Below are 14971 nucleotides of genomic sequence, written 5' to 3'. Positions count from 1 at the left end.
AAGGAGAGCTGACCGCCTAGGAGAGGACAGGACAGAGGTCACAAAAGGGGGCAACTGGACAGGGCCAACAGTGGCGACGTAAAGACCACGGGGCAAGACAAGGGGGCAGAGGAACTGAGGAAAACGAGGCGGACTAAGGAGTCAAACAGAACACTTGAGTGGGGCAGAGGAGGAAGGAAGGTACGGGAGAAAGTAAGAGATGGCAGGGGCGGGATGACAGACAGGGATGAAGATCGCGAAGGACCGACTAGGAAAGAGCAGAACAGGCAGCAGGGAGGCTTGGACATGAGTCCTGCTTAGGTCCAGAGTGACAGCGGTGAAGTGTGGCATTGGAGAGCCCAGTGGGCAGAAAGAAGCTCACGCTGGCCTGCAGGGCAGCAGCTGCGCCCATTCCCAGTCTCCGACTCTCCTGGGCCTCCCCCAACCAGGACGAGTCTGAGGGCCCCAGTCTCCCACCACTCGAGAAAGATCTCGGGTGGACCACCCCAGGCTTGGAACACCTTCCCACACGGGTGCAAGCAGCAGGTCCAGGACTGAGGCAGTGCCTACCCCAGCACAAGTGCCAGGTTCCACAGCACCACCTTGAAAAGCAGAGAGGCGGGTCACAGCTCACAGAGGGCCATCAGCTAATTCAAAGCCCACGAAGGGGCCCAGGACCAGGTCATTTGTTTCCCTTACAGCCTGGATAAGGTGCTCAAGGGATCCTGGGACAGGAAGTGGCTGTGGACCAGGGTTGCCCTCTGGAGGGAGGAAAGACTGAGTTCCTGGGAGCCCTAGTTCCAGGTTGCCATAGTTCCCCAGTCTGTTTTCACTCCAAACACAGTAGGGGTGGGTAAAAGGAGCGGGGAGAGCCTGGCTGGACACGTGAGGCTCTTCCTCCCTCCTTCAGGGCTAGGCTTATAGCCAGGCAGCCCCTGTCCAGTCATCTGGGCCTGGAGCCCAGGTCCAGCTCACACCCTCCAGCTGACCCAGGCCACTCCTGTAGGGTCAGGCCAAGGAGCTGCTGGGTGAGAGCAGCCAGGCAGACTGGCCACTCATCTGATCCCTTTCTTCCACTCAGAGCACACAGCCTTTCAGCCCACCCACTCCTGTCTTCATCCATCTGGACCCTCCCTCAGGTCTGTCTCCCTCAGTTCAGGGTCAAGAGGATGTCCCATGACATGCCCCCTTCTCCCTACCAGGCCCCTCCACTGTGATCCCGCCTTCCTGGGCTCCAGGCCCTCTGCCCCCACGCCTGTTGTTTGTGTGGACAGCTCATCCTGGAAAGCAGGGGGAACCTGTGGTAGAACAAGGACCGGAGCTGCTGTGCGCCCTGAAGGGCGTGGGGCCCCCTGTCTTTCCTGTTTACTCAGACACATTCCGGTGATCTGTATATCAGCTGTCACGCCAAAGCCACAGACATCATTGCTAGACACAGACATACCCTAGGAGTTGCGGGGTGGGGCAGGGGATGACATGAGGTCTGATTCCACCCCATTCCGCCACCAGTGACCTCTATAGTACTTGGTTCTGTGATCCTGGTCCTACAGGAGTCACACGCTCGGAAGGCCATCACCATTCCTTAACCCCCTCCGAGTTGTTTATTTAATAATAATAAAAAAGATACACACACACTCAAACCGACTTCCACCACCCAAGAACATCCCTTGTCCCACCTGGGGACCAAAGTCCCATGTCTACTCCCGAACTGGAAAACGAAAGAACAAAGAGGCTGTGACAGCTACCCAGCCCTAAACTGAACCTTAGGCAGTGCCCTCGGGGAAAGAGGGGGCCTGGGGGTTTGCAGGAACGAGAGGAGCTCTATATTCTGAAAAGAGGTGAGGAGAGGTGAACCATCCACCCTCCTCCCATTAAGTGCTTACTCCCCACACCCTGCTTTCCCTTACCAACTGCCCCAAGTCCCAGGATCAGGTTCCCCTCCAACCCAGTTCTAAGCCAGTGTGAGCTGCAGAGGTCAGGGGTGGTTGAGGTAGAGGGGCTGGTGGGAGGCCTGACTGGCTGCAGAAGCTGGTAAAGGGCCACCTGTGGTATTGCCTGGGGTTGGGGACGGCTGCTTTCGGAGCGAGGGGGGCACCGTGGAGGTCTTGATGTGAATCACCCTGGTGTCCATGACCTCACACTCGATCTGCATCATCTCCTCATAGTCCCCTGGGGGGCTCCGGCCTGAAACAGTCTCTGTGGAAGGGGAGGTGATCGGTGGTGGATGGGGTGAGATGGGGAGGGGGTTAGAGGTTATGAAGAAAAGGAAGGGCAGAGAGGCAGGGCCATGGGCAGGATGGAGTGGAAAATAAATGACAATGGTAAGTGAGGGTCACACAGAAGAAGATGTCAGGAAAGGGAAAGTGAGTGATCCAGCAGGCTTCCAGCCGACCCCCCCAACTAGCCACCTACGGATACAGCTTTTGGTCTGGCTGAGACGGTCTCATTACGTAACCCGACTCACCCCATCCTCCCACCTTCCACTCCTGACACCTCAATGCTAAGATTTCAGGCACACAACTCTGCACTTTATTTTCTCCTCAGTTCCTAGTCTCTCTCCACCTCTGAGCCTCTGGACAGCCCCTAATCTCACCTTCTCCCTTAGCTCCCCCTGCTGGATCTCTGCAAAAACTTCCTCAGATTTCGGAACCCTCCCCATAGTCAGAAGGAAGAGTTACCATTGGGAGCCATGGCTGGCATCACCAGGGACATCTTGGGCCTGGACGTCTTATTGTGGCTGATGGCTGGGAGCAGCAGGTGGTCCTAGGAGCAGAAGGAGTATGCTGAAGAAGACACAGGGACAGGTTCCCCAGTTCTACTCTTTATCTTCCCACTAAGATTATAACAGGGACACACCACCAGGGTGACAGGCAGACAAACAGGAGGGAGCAGCGGGAGGAGCTCACCCTTCGGAAGGAGACAACATAGAAGGTGTCCTCCCGCCGGTCGATTGCATCTAGAAACTCAGGCTGTGAGCGGCCTGGGTGGCGGTAGAGCTGCAGCTGGCCCACAGGGTCCCTAGGCAGGCGAGGACAAACTTAGGAGGCCTTGCTGGGAGGACGGACTCCCGCTGGGGACAATGTTAGTGACATCTCCTGGGGCTCTTTCTGTGACTTCACTTAGTAAGCATACCCAATGCTCACCTCTCAGGAGGTCCGGGAGGTTGGGTGGGAACTGGTTTCATTGGAGGTGACCTCCTCCGTAGCTGAGACTTCTGGAAGGAGAAGTATCTAAAGATTTGAAGAGGGTAAAGGGAGGAGGGAGAGAGACAGGCAGTCCCTGGAAGCTGGCGCCATCTCACACCCACTCCTCCACGGGCCCCACAGCATACTGCGATCCCCAGGACACTTAGCTCTTGTCTTCATCTCGCCTTCCAGGACCCAGAACCAAGGCTCCTACCTGTCTCTCCTGGACTCTCTGAGGTATCTTCCGTCGGCCTCTCTGGTGACGCTGGACCCAGCCGCTTAGCTCATCAGCAAGCCTAGGGAGACAGGTGCAAGAAGGCAGGGAGCTGGCACTCCATACTCCATACAGGACAGCAGGGTTATGTGCGAGCTTCCAAGGGCAGACTACACACCTCAGGGACTCGGTCCGGTTGAAGTGGCGGCAGTCAGAGGCGAGGAAGAGCTGGTCCAGGTCTCTCAGTAGTAGCTCCTTGGCCCCGCCAGGGAAGGCTGTCAGATTTCTGAAGGAAAGCAGAGGAGGTAGTAGTCAGAGACTGCCCGGCACAGGGCGCCGGCAAGGTGCCCTGGGTGACAGCAATTTTGGCTCTGTGCTGTGCGAAGGCAGGTTTAAGGAGACTGGCTCTCATCCTTAACAGAGGGGGCTCTTTGCTTCTCACCTGAAGCTGGGCCTGCCTGCAGGGCTGGGCTGCCGTTCCTCGGGGCCTTCAGCAGTTTCCTGGAGGGGTTCAACACCATTAGCCAGCCCTTGTTCGGAGAACTCCAGCAGGCGTCTCTGGGGGCGAGGTTCCTCCCTGCTCATCCGAGGAGGCATGGGAGCTGGAGGTGGCTCACTGATGCTGTGGGGAGGGAGGCAGGACGGTGAAGCATTCTGGCTTTCTTGGTGTCTTTACTAACAGTCAGGACTCTGCAGTCATGCTGGAGCAGGTATCACCTGCTCCAAAAGAGTGAGGCCCCCGGCCATGAGATGGGAGCAGGAGGATTGCCCACCTCACAGGTCCAGAAGAGAGGAAAAGGAGAGCTCGGAAGTCACTAGGGTGTGTGTGTGCTGGGCAAGGGGAGCCCATAAGTCACGGGGCGGGGGGGGGCAAGGGTTTATGCATCCATGTACATGTGTACACAGAAGTCAAAGAACAACCGTGGCTGCCATTCCTCAGTACAATCCACCTTTTTATCTTATTTTTGAGTCATTGTCTGTCACGGGCCTAGAGCTCACCAAGCACTGGGCCCTGCCTGCCTCTGCTTTTCTGTTGCTATATAACTGCCCACTACCACAGCCAGCTCTTTTCAGAATGTGAGTTCAGGGGATCAAACAGGCCCTCATGCTCGCATGCTAAGCACTTCATCAACTGAGCCCCATCCCCCAACTCCTGCCCCCCAGAGCTGCCTGCGGGAGAACAGGCAAACAGGCAGAGACTGACGGGCACACCGTCAGGGCTAAGGGTGCCCGAAATGCTGCATCAGTGAGCCCGTGGCCTAGGTCCACACTGCTCACAACAGGGCAGCAGTCTCACCTCACGGGTCCAAAGCTGAAGGCGATGAAGAGAAGGAAGACCATGATACAGACAGCTTTCCTGTTCCCAGACCCCAGCTTGAGCTCACTGTTCTGCAGGGCAGACACAGAGGGGACGGGGTTACCAGGAGGGCCTGCCATTCCCACCCTTCTCTCTCCAAGGGCAACAGCGGCCAACCTCTGCCAGCAGGGCCTCCAGCCGCCGCCGGAGGGCAGCATTCTCCCTGCGCAGCTGCTGGTTGTCCGCCAGCACAGCCTGCAGCCTGGCCTCCAGCCCCTGCAGATACTCCTTCTTCTTCCGGCGGGACTGGCAGGCCGACTCTCTGTTCTTGATCATGCGCTGCTGCCGCTTCAGCAGCTTTGCCTGGTTCCAGCAAGGTCAGAGATGAGTTAGCGACCACGCCCCCAACACCAGTGACCCATTACCCAAAGCTCAAATGGCTACAATCCATTGCCACATTCCCCCACGTCCACAGATGTGGGACAAGGGAAACCGCAGGACCAGCATCCTTGCCAGGCCTTTCTTTGGGTTTTCCTTCTTTCCCACCTTGTTCCGGGCCTAACGTTAACGGCTGTAGTTAAGAACAGTTGACCTGCCTTTCCCCCGGGAAACTGCCTATGCCCCGCACCCACAACCAAGTGGGATGCCCCGGTTTGACTTCAGTCCACCGCCTCCTCCTGCTGTAAAAGTAGGCCACCTACAGGTCCCAGCCCTCCATCCCGTATGTTAACTCCCTCTGCCACACTGCTTTTAACATGATAGACTTCTCTCTTCCCTCCCATTCAAGAGCCTCTCCACCCTCCTCAACACATACATCCACTTCGGGGGGGCAGGAGTTCCCAGGCATAGGAGCTGGAACGATGCTCTTCCTCTCGGGGCGTGGGACTGCGGGGGCTGGCCCTTCAGGCTGGACGCGAATAGCACCTTGGATGAGGACTACTGGAGACACTGGAAAAGGAAGCAGAGGCAAGTCAGAGTGGAGACAGTGTCCGGTGTTCCACACTCACACCCAAGCACTAAAGGGCCGGGGACCTCAGTGGCAGTGAGCTCACTGACAGGGCCCCTTCTCCATCGTCCACACCTGCGGGCTGCTGGACGAGGGGCTGCAGAAGGACAGCAGTGCTGGGAGGCCCAGCTCTAGGTGGCACCTGCACTGTGGTTAGCACCACAGGTTTGGGCTGCAGTGGAGGCTTCCGAGTGGCTGGAGCTTTCCCTGTAGGCAGACGAGAGGAAGGAGGGAATTACGGCTCTATGAGGCCTCTCACCAGGGACCCCAGGTCAGGAGCTCTCATTACCTGAGGAACTGTCAGGGGATGGACCCATGCTGATCTGGACAGCTCCAAGTGAAGGAGCGGGGACGTCCCACAGGAGGCACCCGGGAGGGGATGGGGACTCTGTCTTCACTTCCAGAACCTCCTCTCCTAGGAAAGCCTAGGCAGGGCAGTCCAGAGACATTAGTCGGGAGTGTCGCGGATGGAGTGGGGGTCAACAGGAGGGCTGGGGCTGCAGAAGAGAGGAGACTGTGTGCACCTGGCTGGGAGAGTCTGCAGAGAGCAGGGAGGCCTCGGAGTTGACAGAAGAAGATGGAGAGGTGGGTTCTACCTTGGTCTGAATATCTGTGGGGGGCAGGAGACACAAGAGCTGGCCACCGGGGTTGGAGAGACGTTCAGGGGTAGAGAGAATCTGCTGCTCTGCCAGGGAGCCATTCCCGGAGTCCACGTGGTGGCTATCAACAGTCGGTAACTGGGGGGATCTAACGCCCTCCTGACCTCTGGGGTATCAGGCACACACGATGCATATGCAGGCAAATTACTCATATCCAGAAAATAAATCTTAACGAAGAAGAAGAGCTGGCTACCAGATAACTTCTGAAGAGGAAAGGACAAGGCCATTCTCCCTTCCCTGGACTCGGGAACTAGCCCAGGCCCTCTCTGCCTGCCGCCACGCTTCCCACCATGCTGATCAGGGACTAAGCCTCTGAAACTGAGCAAGCCCCACAGGGAAGCTCGACCATGATCTGCACAGCAATGAAGCAGTGACTGGGACAGGGTGTGCGCTGGGGGGGGGGGGGGTAAGCAGCACACACATGCTCACGTTGACGGACAGGGTGTGCGCTGGGGGGGGGTAAGCAGCACACACATGCTCACGTTGACGGACAGGGTGTGCGCTGGGGGGGGGGGGGTAAGCAGCACACACATGCTCACGTTGACGGACAGGCCATGAGAAAGGAGGAAAGCAAACATCGCGCTGCGCTCCGCGAGGCTGCCTCGCTCTGTCTCTGAAGCTCTCCTGCCCAGCTTCCCTTCTCGAGGCCATCATCCACTCTCCCTCCGCATTCCTGTCCCTGTCCACACAGGTGCACACATCCTACCCCCACAGAGTCAAGTGCCTGTTCTTTAGTTTAATGTGCATAGGTGTTCTGCTTGCAAGTATGTCTATGAGCCATGTTTGTGACCAGAACTCCTGGAGGCCAGAAGAGGCCTTGGATCCCCTGGGACTGGGCTTACAGACAGGTGTGAGCTGCCATGTGGGTGCTGGGAACTGAACATGGGTCGTCTGGAAGAGCAGCCAGTGCTTTTAACCACTGAGCCATCTCTTCAGTCCCATTCCCCCCTCCCTAGTGGCAGTTTTTGTTTTTGTTTTGTTTTTTGCTTTTTGAGACAGGGTTTCTCTGTGTAGCCCTGGTTGTCCTGGAATTCACTCTGTAGATCAGGTTGGCCTCAAATTCAGAGATCTGCCCACCTCTGCCTCCTTAGTGCTGGGATTAAAGGTGTGCCCCACCATCGCCTGGTTCCCAGTGGCAGTTCTTAAGGACAGTGACAGGCTGATTACCTGAGGGGTCATCGGAGGCAGAACCCACGGTGATCTGGACTGTTTCAAACGGGGATGCTGGATCATCCCCCAGCAGGCAGAGTGGGGGTGCTAAGGACTCCGTCTTCACGTTCAACACCTCCCCTACTCCAGGAACCTGTGAGAGCTGGGGTGGGGCAGGGAGGCAGGAAGACAGAAGGGAAGAACGCTACAGAGGCTCTGAGAGCCAGCATGAGAACAAAAGCCTGAGCTCAGAAACTACCAGCTATCTGTGCTGTGGCCTCAACAGCCCCGAGATTCTAGCAAAACTCCAGTTATCCATGCCGTGGCCTTAACAGTCCTGAGATTCTACCAAATCACCAGTTATCTGTGTCGTGGGTTCAACAGTTCTGAGATTCTACCAAACCACCAGTTATCCGTGCCGTGGCCTTAACAGTCCTGAGATTCTACCAAACCACCAGTTATCCGTGCTGTGGCCTCAACAGCCCCGAGATTCCACCAAATCACCAGTTATCCGTGCCGTGGCCTCAACAGCTCTGAGATTCTATCCAGGCTCCTGGCTCTCTGTTCTTCTATTTCCTTCTCGGGAAAGTCAACAAACTCTCCAGACTGCCACTGTCACATTTCCATGGACACTGGTTAAGAACAGTGTCACCAGCACTGCTTTCCCAAGCCCCACTACTGTCATCCTCTGCATGTTTGACAGGCCCCAGCCCCTTCCACGCCACCAGAGTGGACGTTCAGCACATGAGGTGTCATGACTCGCTTCGTGACTCACAGTGCACAGATAGAACCTCGGCACCTAGAAGTAAAGCAAACGGAGCGGAATTCCTGCCACAGAGAACCACAGGTGACTGCTCTCACCTGGCCGGAGTGCTCTGTGGAAAGGCGCGAAGACTCTGAGCTGAGAGAGGAGGACGAGCAGGGAGAGGACGGCTCAGACTTCACCTGAAGATCTGGAAGGCAAAGAGTTGGGAGACAACCAGGAAGGATGCCCGGCTCGCATGCATGAAGCCAACACTGCGAAAATAAGTAACCTGAGCAGGGTGGAGGGTGGGAGGGTGAGGATGGACAGCATGCACACCGGGGATGGGAGAGCAGAGTGCAGACACCGGCGTAGACTGCATGCACACAACGACATGGGAATTATGGTTTCCAGGATGCAGCGGGAAGGGTCTCTTACCTGGGAAGATAGGTAGAGGGTCCCAGGGGGGCTCAGGGGGGCTGACATCCATCCCCACATCCAGAGAGCTGCTGTCGAACTAAGCGATGGGGCATAGTCGAGGGCAGGAAAGTGAGAAAGTGTGAAACCAAAAGAGGAACAACACAACTTGCAAATTAAGGGGCCCATTGTGTTACACACACCCCCCCCCCCGCACTTTACAAAAATACTTGTATTCCTCTCTCTTTGTATTTCTCCTAACAATATCTAACAAACGATTTTCTCGCCCCTGTAAAGATGCTTACAGCTGCTGATCTTTTATTTCTCCCCTAGAAAAGAACCTTAGAAGTCCAGAGTGGATTGCTGAGCGGGCTGGCTAGTCCGCGTGCACCTCTGAAAAAAGGCTTGCTCCAGTTAGACAATGTTGAAACTGGACTTTCTCCTCGCATTGTTCGGGTCTAACAAAAGCAGGGTGAGCTCTGGCTTGGGGAAGACTCCGAGTTTGGGGTGCCCCTCCCACCACCAGGGTTTACAGGAGAATCGACGAGGTAGCAGTACCGGGACATCCTGCTCCAGGCAGCGGAATAACTGTGTCTGTTCCTCGGCCACTTCATCCAGGCCGCTGTACAAGGTGCAGTCTGCGAGGAGGCCCGCGCGGGTGTCAGCCCCGGCTCCATTCCCCATTGGCTCGGCCGGGCCAGACCCACCGCCCGCCCACTCGCTGAGCCACACACCCCAAGGCGCCCAGCCCCTGTCCCCCGACCCCGGGGCAGCCCCGCGCTTCCTCCCGCGGGAGGCCACGGTCATCCTTCCTCCCGCACCCCGGGAAGGCAAGAGCCCCGCTGCGCCTGCCGCAGACGCTGGGTTCGGCGTCCGACCAGCCTTCCTCGCCCACCCTCTGCGGCCTTCTCGGGCCCCCCGCCGGCCGCAGCCCGCTCCCTCCCCCCGGGCCTCACTCCGCGCACCCCAGTCCTCCGGGCTCAGCAGGTTGTCGGTGAAGAAGCGCGTCGGGTCTGCAATCTCGCTGAGGAGCATCAGCTCCGCCATCTTCCCCCCACCCCCCACCATGAGCCGGCTCCCGGACCCGCCCCTCACGGGCCTCGGCCAATCAGTGAGCTCGCTGGAGGAAGCCGGGCATCCCGGAAGTCTCACTGACTAGTCAGAGGCTTGGGTGCTGAGCACATGACACGAAGGAGCGGTGACTTGTACACTTGGGCCAATGGGAACGTGGCAGCGGCCAGCCGCTCCGCACGACCAGGCGGAACTGCGCACGCGTCATAGAGGCCCCAGAGACCAGCCTTGTGGGAAATGTAGTTCCTTTAAAGTTCCGGCATCTGGACTGGAACTATGGCTCAGCGGTTTTCCACACACATCTGCACCCACGTGTTGCCCATAAACTCATAAAAGCACAATGCACTAGTGAATGAATCAACAATAAATTCAGCATCTAGAATGGGCGGTGGAGATACACGCCTTTAATCCCGGACAGAGGCAGGGGATTTCTGAGTGCGAAGCCAGCCTGGTCTATAAAGTGAGTTCCAGGACAGGCAGGGCTACACAGATAAACCTTTTCTCAAAAAAAAAAAAGGGGGGGCGGGGCGTTTCCTGCTCTTGCAAGCACCTGACTTTCATTCCCAGCACCCACACCAGGCGGCTCACAGCCATCTGTAACTCCAGTTCCGGGGAATGCAGCTCCCTCTGACCTCCGCAGGCACTTGGAGGCATACATACACAAATCTTCAGAGGTGGATAAGCCACCACACCCCCGAGTGGCTCACGGACACCATTGCTAACTCTCCATAGGGAAGAATAAGGTATGAACTGAAACCCCTTTGGGGCCCTTAAAAAATCCCGAAACACAGAACACAATTCACAGGCTCCAGTCTCTTTTAAAGTTGAACTTTTTAATCAGCTGAACATCTTGCGCAGACCCCGAGCCAGCCCTGCGTCCTGTTTCTTTCCCTGAATGACCACCCTCCCCAGTTCTTCCTGGGCTGCACGGTTTTGGGGGTCTGCTGCTAGCACTTTCTTAAGATCAGCGGTTGCTTTCTCCAAGTTCCCAAGGGCAGCCTGAGCAACCCCTCTTCGGTATAAGGCTTTTAAATGGCCCGGCTCCCGCTCCAGCACTCGGTCACAGCTCTGGGCCGCCAACTGGGGCTGCCCTAACAGCAACTGACAGGCAGCCAGATTGGAATAAAGGATCGTTTTTTCTGGGGGTCCGGGTGGGGGTAAGGTTAGCAGCAGTCGGAGAGCCCGACCGTAGCATCGGGCAGCCCCTTGAGGGTTTCCAGCTCGAAACAGTTCTGTACCCCTTGCGTGTTCTTCCTTGGCCAGGGCCTCCTTCTCCACAGCCTCCAACTCCCAGGAATCCCGACCCTTAGTGAAGGAATCCAGTCTGAGCTTGACAAGGGGTGCAGAGCATCCAGGAAGACGAATTTCCGCTTCCTCACCTTGACACATGGACTCCAGGCATTTTTCTGTGAGTTCCCCCCAAGTCTTTTCCCTCCATCGCCCAACGCCTATGGTTAGTTCTGTCCAGCCTTCTGGCATCCCAGACCCAAAAGGAAACCCCAAAGCCAACACGCGGCACTGGGAGCCTAATTTGGGTTTGTCTAAGCCATGGCCACGGACTATGATCTTCTTTACAAAACTCCCATCAGGGCAGTACCAGAGGTCAGAAGCTTGGAGACGCTCTGCCATTGCATTAGTGGAGATATGACATTTATCAGCCTCGCCTTCAAATCCAGCCACCGGATTTTCAATCTTTTGAGGGTTCTCCACAGTTCGACTGGCCGGATCGGGTTTCACTCCCAGCTCCAGGGTTTCAGGGGTGGGGCCCGGGGACTGCTGCCTAAACTGGGTGGCTGCACCTAGGTTTCGCTGGGCGTTCTCTTCCCGCTGCTGCGGTTGAGCGGTGCCCTTCTCTTTCATTGGGCTGACAGGTGACGTCTCCATTTGACCCTCGATCCCTTCAACAGTAGATAAAGGAACAGTTTTGACTAGAAAGTGATGGATCAAGTGTAGTCCGTACCTGAAAAACAAAAACAATCAAATTCCCGGATTTCTAGTTAGGACTCCTCGTCATTCTTCTGAGACTGGGGCACCTAGTCCTAAAAGTTCTTTCTTTTCTTTCTTTTTTTTTTTTTTTTCCAAAGCTAGAGTCCACCCAGATCCAGTTTACAGCCATAAACCCTGTAATTCCCCACGGTTCGGGTAGCCATCCCAACTGCCGGCACTCGACTGAATCAAAAACTACCTGAAAGGACAAAAAGCCTGGTCGGGCGGCCTAAGTCACATCTCCTTCCCTGAGTGGGGTCCTGAGGCCTGGGGGACGAGCCTGAGAGCAACTGAACCTGACAAACTGTCGTGGAGCCCACGAGACTGAAAGCAAATCGCCAGCATGACGACCAATCGGGAGGACGGAGAGGCTGCTTAGCCCGCCCACTGAGTGACGTCATTTCCCAGCAACCGTGAAGCTCCGTACCTTAGCAACCGGGCTAGACCTAAGCAATAGAATTAGGTCAGATCGAACCGAACCAGACAAAGATCTGGCTGACTGGTTTATTCCAAATGGAAAAAAAAAAAGACCAAGAATGGGAAACTTGGACTGGAGAAGATGGGTGGGGGGTAAGAGAGTTTTGGCAAACATGCGCAAAGGGCCTGAGTTTCAGACTCACTAACTTTTTAAAGGCCGAGAATTTAGCGGCTTCAGAACCCGCCGTGTTATGACTAAATTCAGAGACCTTAGTTGAAATCAACTCCTGTCCATTTTGGTTCCTCCTTGACTTCTGCTTCATATCCATTATTGCCCTTCAACCGACCCTCTTGATCTAGAATCTTAGTGTTTTTCAGACTCGAATGTGCATGCCCATCACTTGGGAAAGACGTCCAATTGCAGACCTGGATTTCGCAAGTCTGAGATGGAGCCTGTGATCCTTAGCTTCCGCTCCTGCTTCCAGCCCACGAAACGCACCGCCACGGTATAATCCCTCGTTGACCTCATTCTGAACCAGCTCAGTTTGGCCTATATTTTGCATGTGTAGCTGGTATAGCACGCTCCAGGGAGTGGAGCGGTGGAGAACCGGTCTGCTCCCGAAGGAAGGTGGAGATAGTCCCTTCAGTGACTCATGCTTGCTTGGCGAACTGCCTGCGCAAGCTGGGCCAGCACCATTCTCAGGGAAGGAGAATCCCTAAGTACCTCACTTGGGCACATGTTCTGGGTGTCCCTGCCCTGGAGCTCACCATGTAGGGGAGGATGCTGGGATTACAGGCATGTGTCACTGTGTCTGATTTATGTGTCATTGTGGATCGCACCCAGAGCTTCGTTGATGATGAAGGTGAAAACAAATACGGACAAGCCTTAACACTGATTAGAAGGTAAACCGGGCAGTGGTGGCGCACTCCTTTAAGCCCAGAACTCGGGAGGCAGAGGCAGGCAGATCTCTGTAATTTTGTGGCCAGCCTGGTCTACATATCGAATTCTAGGACAGGCTCCCAAGCTTCAGAGAAATTCTGTCTCGAAAAACAAAACAGACAAAAAAGGAATATAAAGAGAATAGTTGTACTAATAAACCCCCTCAGAGATATTAAATAAAAAATTAAACTTAGAGGCTCTGACCCAATTCTTTTTTTAATATTTAATTTAATATTTAATTTTTACTTTATGTGCATTGCTGTTTTGTCCGCATTCATATCTGTGTGCGGGTGTTAGATCAGTTGGAACTGTTGTTACAGTTGTGAGCTGACTTGTGGGTGCTGGGAAGTGAACCCGGGTCCTCTGGAAGAGCAGCCAGTGCTCTTAACAACCATTCCCCTGACCCCATTCTTATTCAAACATAACTTACAAACTAGCTTGCCTAGACAACTTAGGAAGCTAAGGAAATAGTTACACCTTTGAATTAGTTGAACTCTCTTTCACTCCTTTGAGTCTTTGCTCATTGAAAAGTCTCTTCTTAGCCAGGAGGTGGTGGTGCACGCCTTTAACCGCAGCACTCAGGGAGGCAGAGCAGGCAGATCTCTATGAGTTCGAGACCAGCCTGGTCTACAGAGTGAGTTCCAGGTCATCTAGAGATACACAGAGAAATCCTGTCTTGAAAAACCAGAAGAGAGAGAAAGAGAGAGAGAGAGAGAGAGAGAGAGAGAGAGAGAGAGAGAGAGCGCTTCTCTTACCTGAAGAAGCAAAGTTTGCTTGCTAACCTACTTGAGAAAATGACCCTGGGCCTCAAGCTGCTCCAGAGTTAAGTTGGTTTGTTTGGGATAACTGAGACCAGACTTACACAATCACACAGAGAGCTCTAACCTGGAGATAACCAGGGCTGTCACCTGCCTCTGTGAATCTGCCTAAAGGCTGGGAAAATGTAACCCAGAGGGAACCCAAGCCCAGTTTCCGCTTTTGTAACACTTGCTTCATTACTTAAAAACATAATTTGGGATGGTAATCTAAAAGACACCTGTAAACCAGGTGTATCGGCACACACTTTTAATCCCAGCCCTCAGGACGGATCTCTGTGAGTTCAAGGCCAGCCTGGTCTACAAATTGAGTTCCAGGACGACCAGGACTGTTACATAGAGAAACCCTGTCTCAGAAACAAAACAACAAAACAAACGAAACAACAGTGTTGAACTCCAGGTCACAGACCTTGATTCTTATTTTTTTTCCTCTCTAAAATTCTATTTTTGGCTTTGAGCCAGAGTAACTTTAGTCCATGGTCTGCATGACTAATTCTTGTGGTTCTTGGAATCCCTGGAATCTTACTGAAAATCGATCCATCTTTCCTTGGAGGGATTTCAAGGGAAGCAGGAAGTACAGAATGGTTTTACACTGTAGTCCTTGGACAAAGAAACCCCACCTCCCAGGAGCATATCCCTTTGTAATATCCTCTTGTTACTTTGTACGTGTATATTTTAGCTCCAATAGATTCCACAGGGAAGTGACTTTTGTGTGTGTGGGTGTGTGCGTAACGCCTCCAGCAGGTATTTATTGAGCAGCTGCTGTATCTAGGCAGCTGCAAGGACTGGGGATATGCGTGCTTGCACCCGCGCGTGCGTGTGTGTCTGTCTGTCTGTCTCTGTGTGTGTGTGTCTGTCTCTGAGTGTGCATGTGTGTGTCTGTCTGTCTCTCCATGTGTGTGTGTCTCTCTGTGTGTCTGTCTGTCTCTATGTGTGTGTGTCTCTCTGTCTCTGTGCGTGTCTCTCTGTGTATCTGTCTGTCTGTTTGTGTGTCTGTCTGTCTGTCTCTGTGTGTGTGCGCGCATGTGTGACTCCTCCAGCAGGTATTTAGTGAGCAGCTGCTGTACCCAGGCAGCATGCTAGGACTGGGGATA

General features: G+C 54.7%; 2 protein-coding genes and 1 long non-coding RNA gene across 4 annotated transcripts; 1 reads left to right on the top strand and 2 right to left on the bottom strand.

Annotated features, from left to right (window-relative positions):
• Positions 1–1561: 1561 nt before the first annotated feature.
• On the bottom strand, positions 1562–9760 carry Atf6b (activating transcription factor 6 beta). Its single transcript, XM_048437937.3, has 18 exons — positions 9614–9760; positions 9207–9286; positions 8670–8748; positions 8351–8442; positions 7508–7652; positions 6206–6291; positions 5971–6106; positions 5757–5888; positions 5490–5623; positions 4853–5038; positions 4676–4767; positions 3821–4000; positions 3557–3664; positions 3379–3460; positions 3123–3193; positions 2886–2997; positions 2658–2742; positions 1562–2175 (listed from the first exon to the last, which is right to left on the bottom strand). Exons 1-18 carry the CDS (start codon positions 9714–9716, stop codon positions 1955–1957), a joined length of 2124 nt encoding a protein of 707 aa, XP_048293894.3. The 5' UTR covers positions 9717–9760; the 3' UTR covers positions 1562–1954.
• Positions 9761–10531: 771 nt separating this feature from the next.
• Fkbpl (FKBP prolyl isomerase like) lies at positions 10532–12040 on the bottom strand. Of its 2 annotated transcripts, none has more exons than XM_048437939.3 (2): positions 11905–12040; positions 10532–11617 (listed from the first exon to the last, which is right to left on the bottom strand). In XM_048437939.3, the coding sequence occupies exon 2, from the start codon at positions 11601–11603 to the stop codon at positions 10557–10559; it is 1047 nt and encodes a 348-aa protein (XP_048293896.1). In that variant the 5' UTR covers positions 11604–11617; positions 11905–12040; the 3' UTR covers positions 10532–10556. The 2 variants fall into 2 exon arrangements, with proteins under 2 accessions (XP_048293896.1, XP_048293895.1); XM_048437938.3 differs by having other exon boundaries at positions 10532–11679; positions 11905–12037.
• Positions 10987–13255, top strand: LOC125402907 (uncharacterized). Its single transcript, XR_007232785.3, has 2 exons — positions 10987–11127; positions 11808–13255. It is a non-coding gene; the product is annotated as an uncharacterized LOC125402907 (long non-coding RNA).
• The last annotated feature ends 1716 nt before the right edge of the window (positions 13256–14971 follow it).

This window comes from Myodes glareolus, chromosome 18 (genome assembly GCF_982192425.1).
Source record: "Myodes glareolus chromosome 18, mMyoGla1.1, whole genome shotgun sequence".
Taxonomy (NCBI): domain Eukaryota; kingdom Metazoa; phylum Chordata; class Mammalia; order Rodentia; family Cricetidae; genus Myodes; species Myodes glareolus.
The sequence above is the reverse complement of the archived record's forward strand: the minus strand, read 5'-3'. Positions and strand labels throughout refer to the sequence as shown.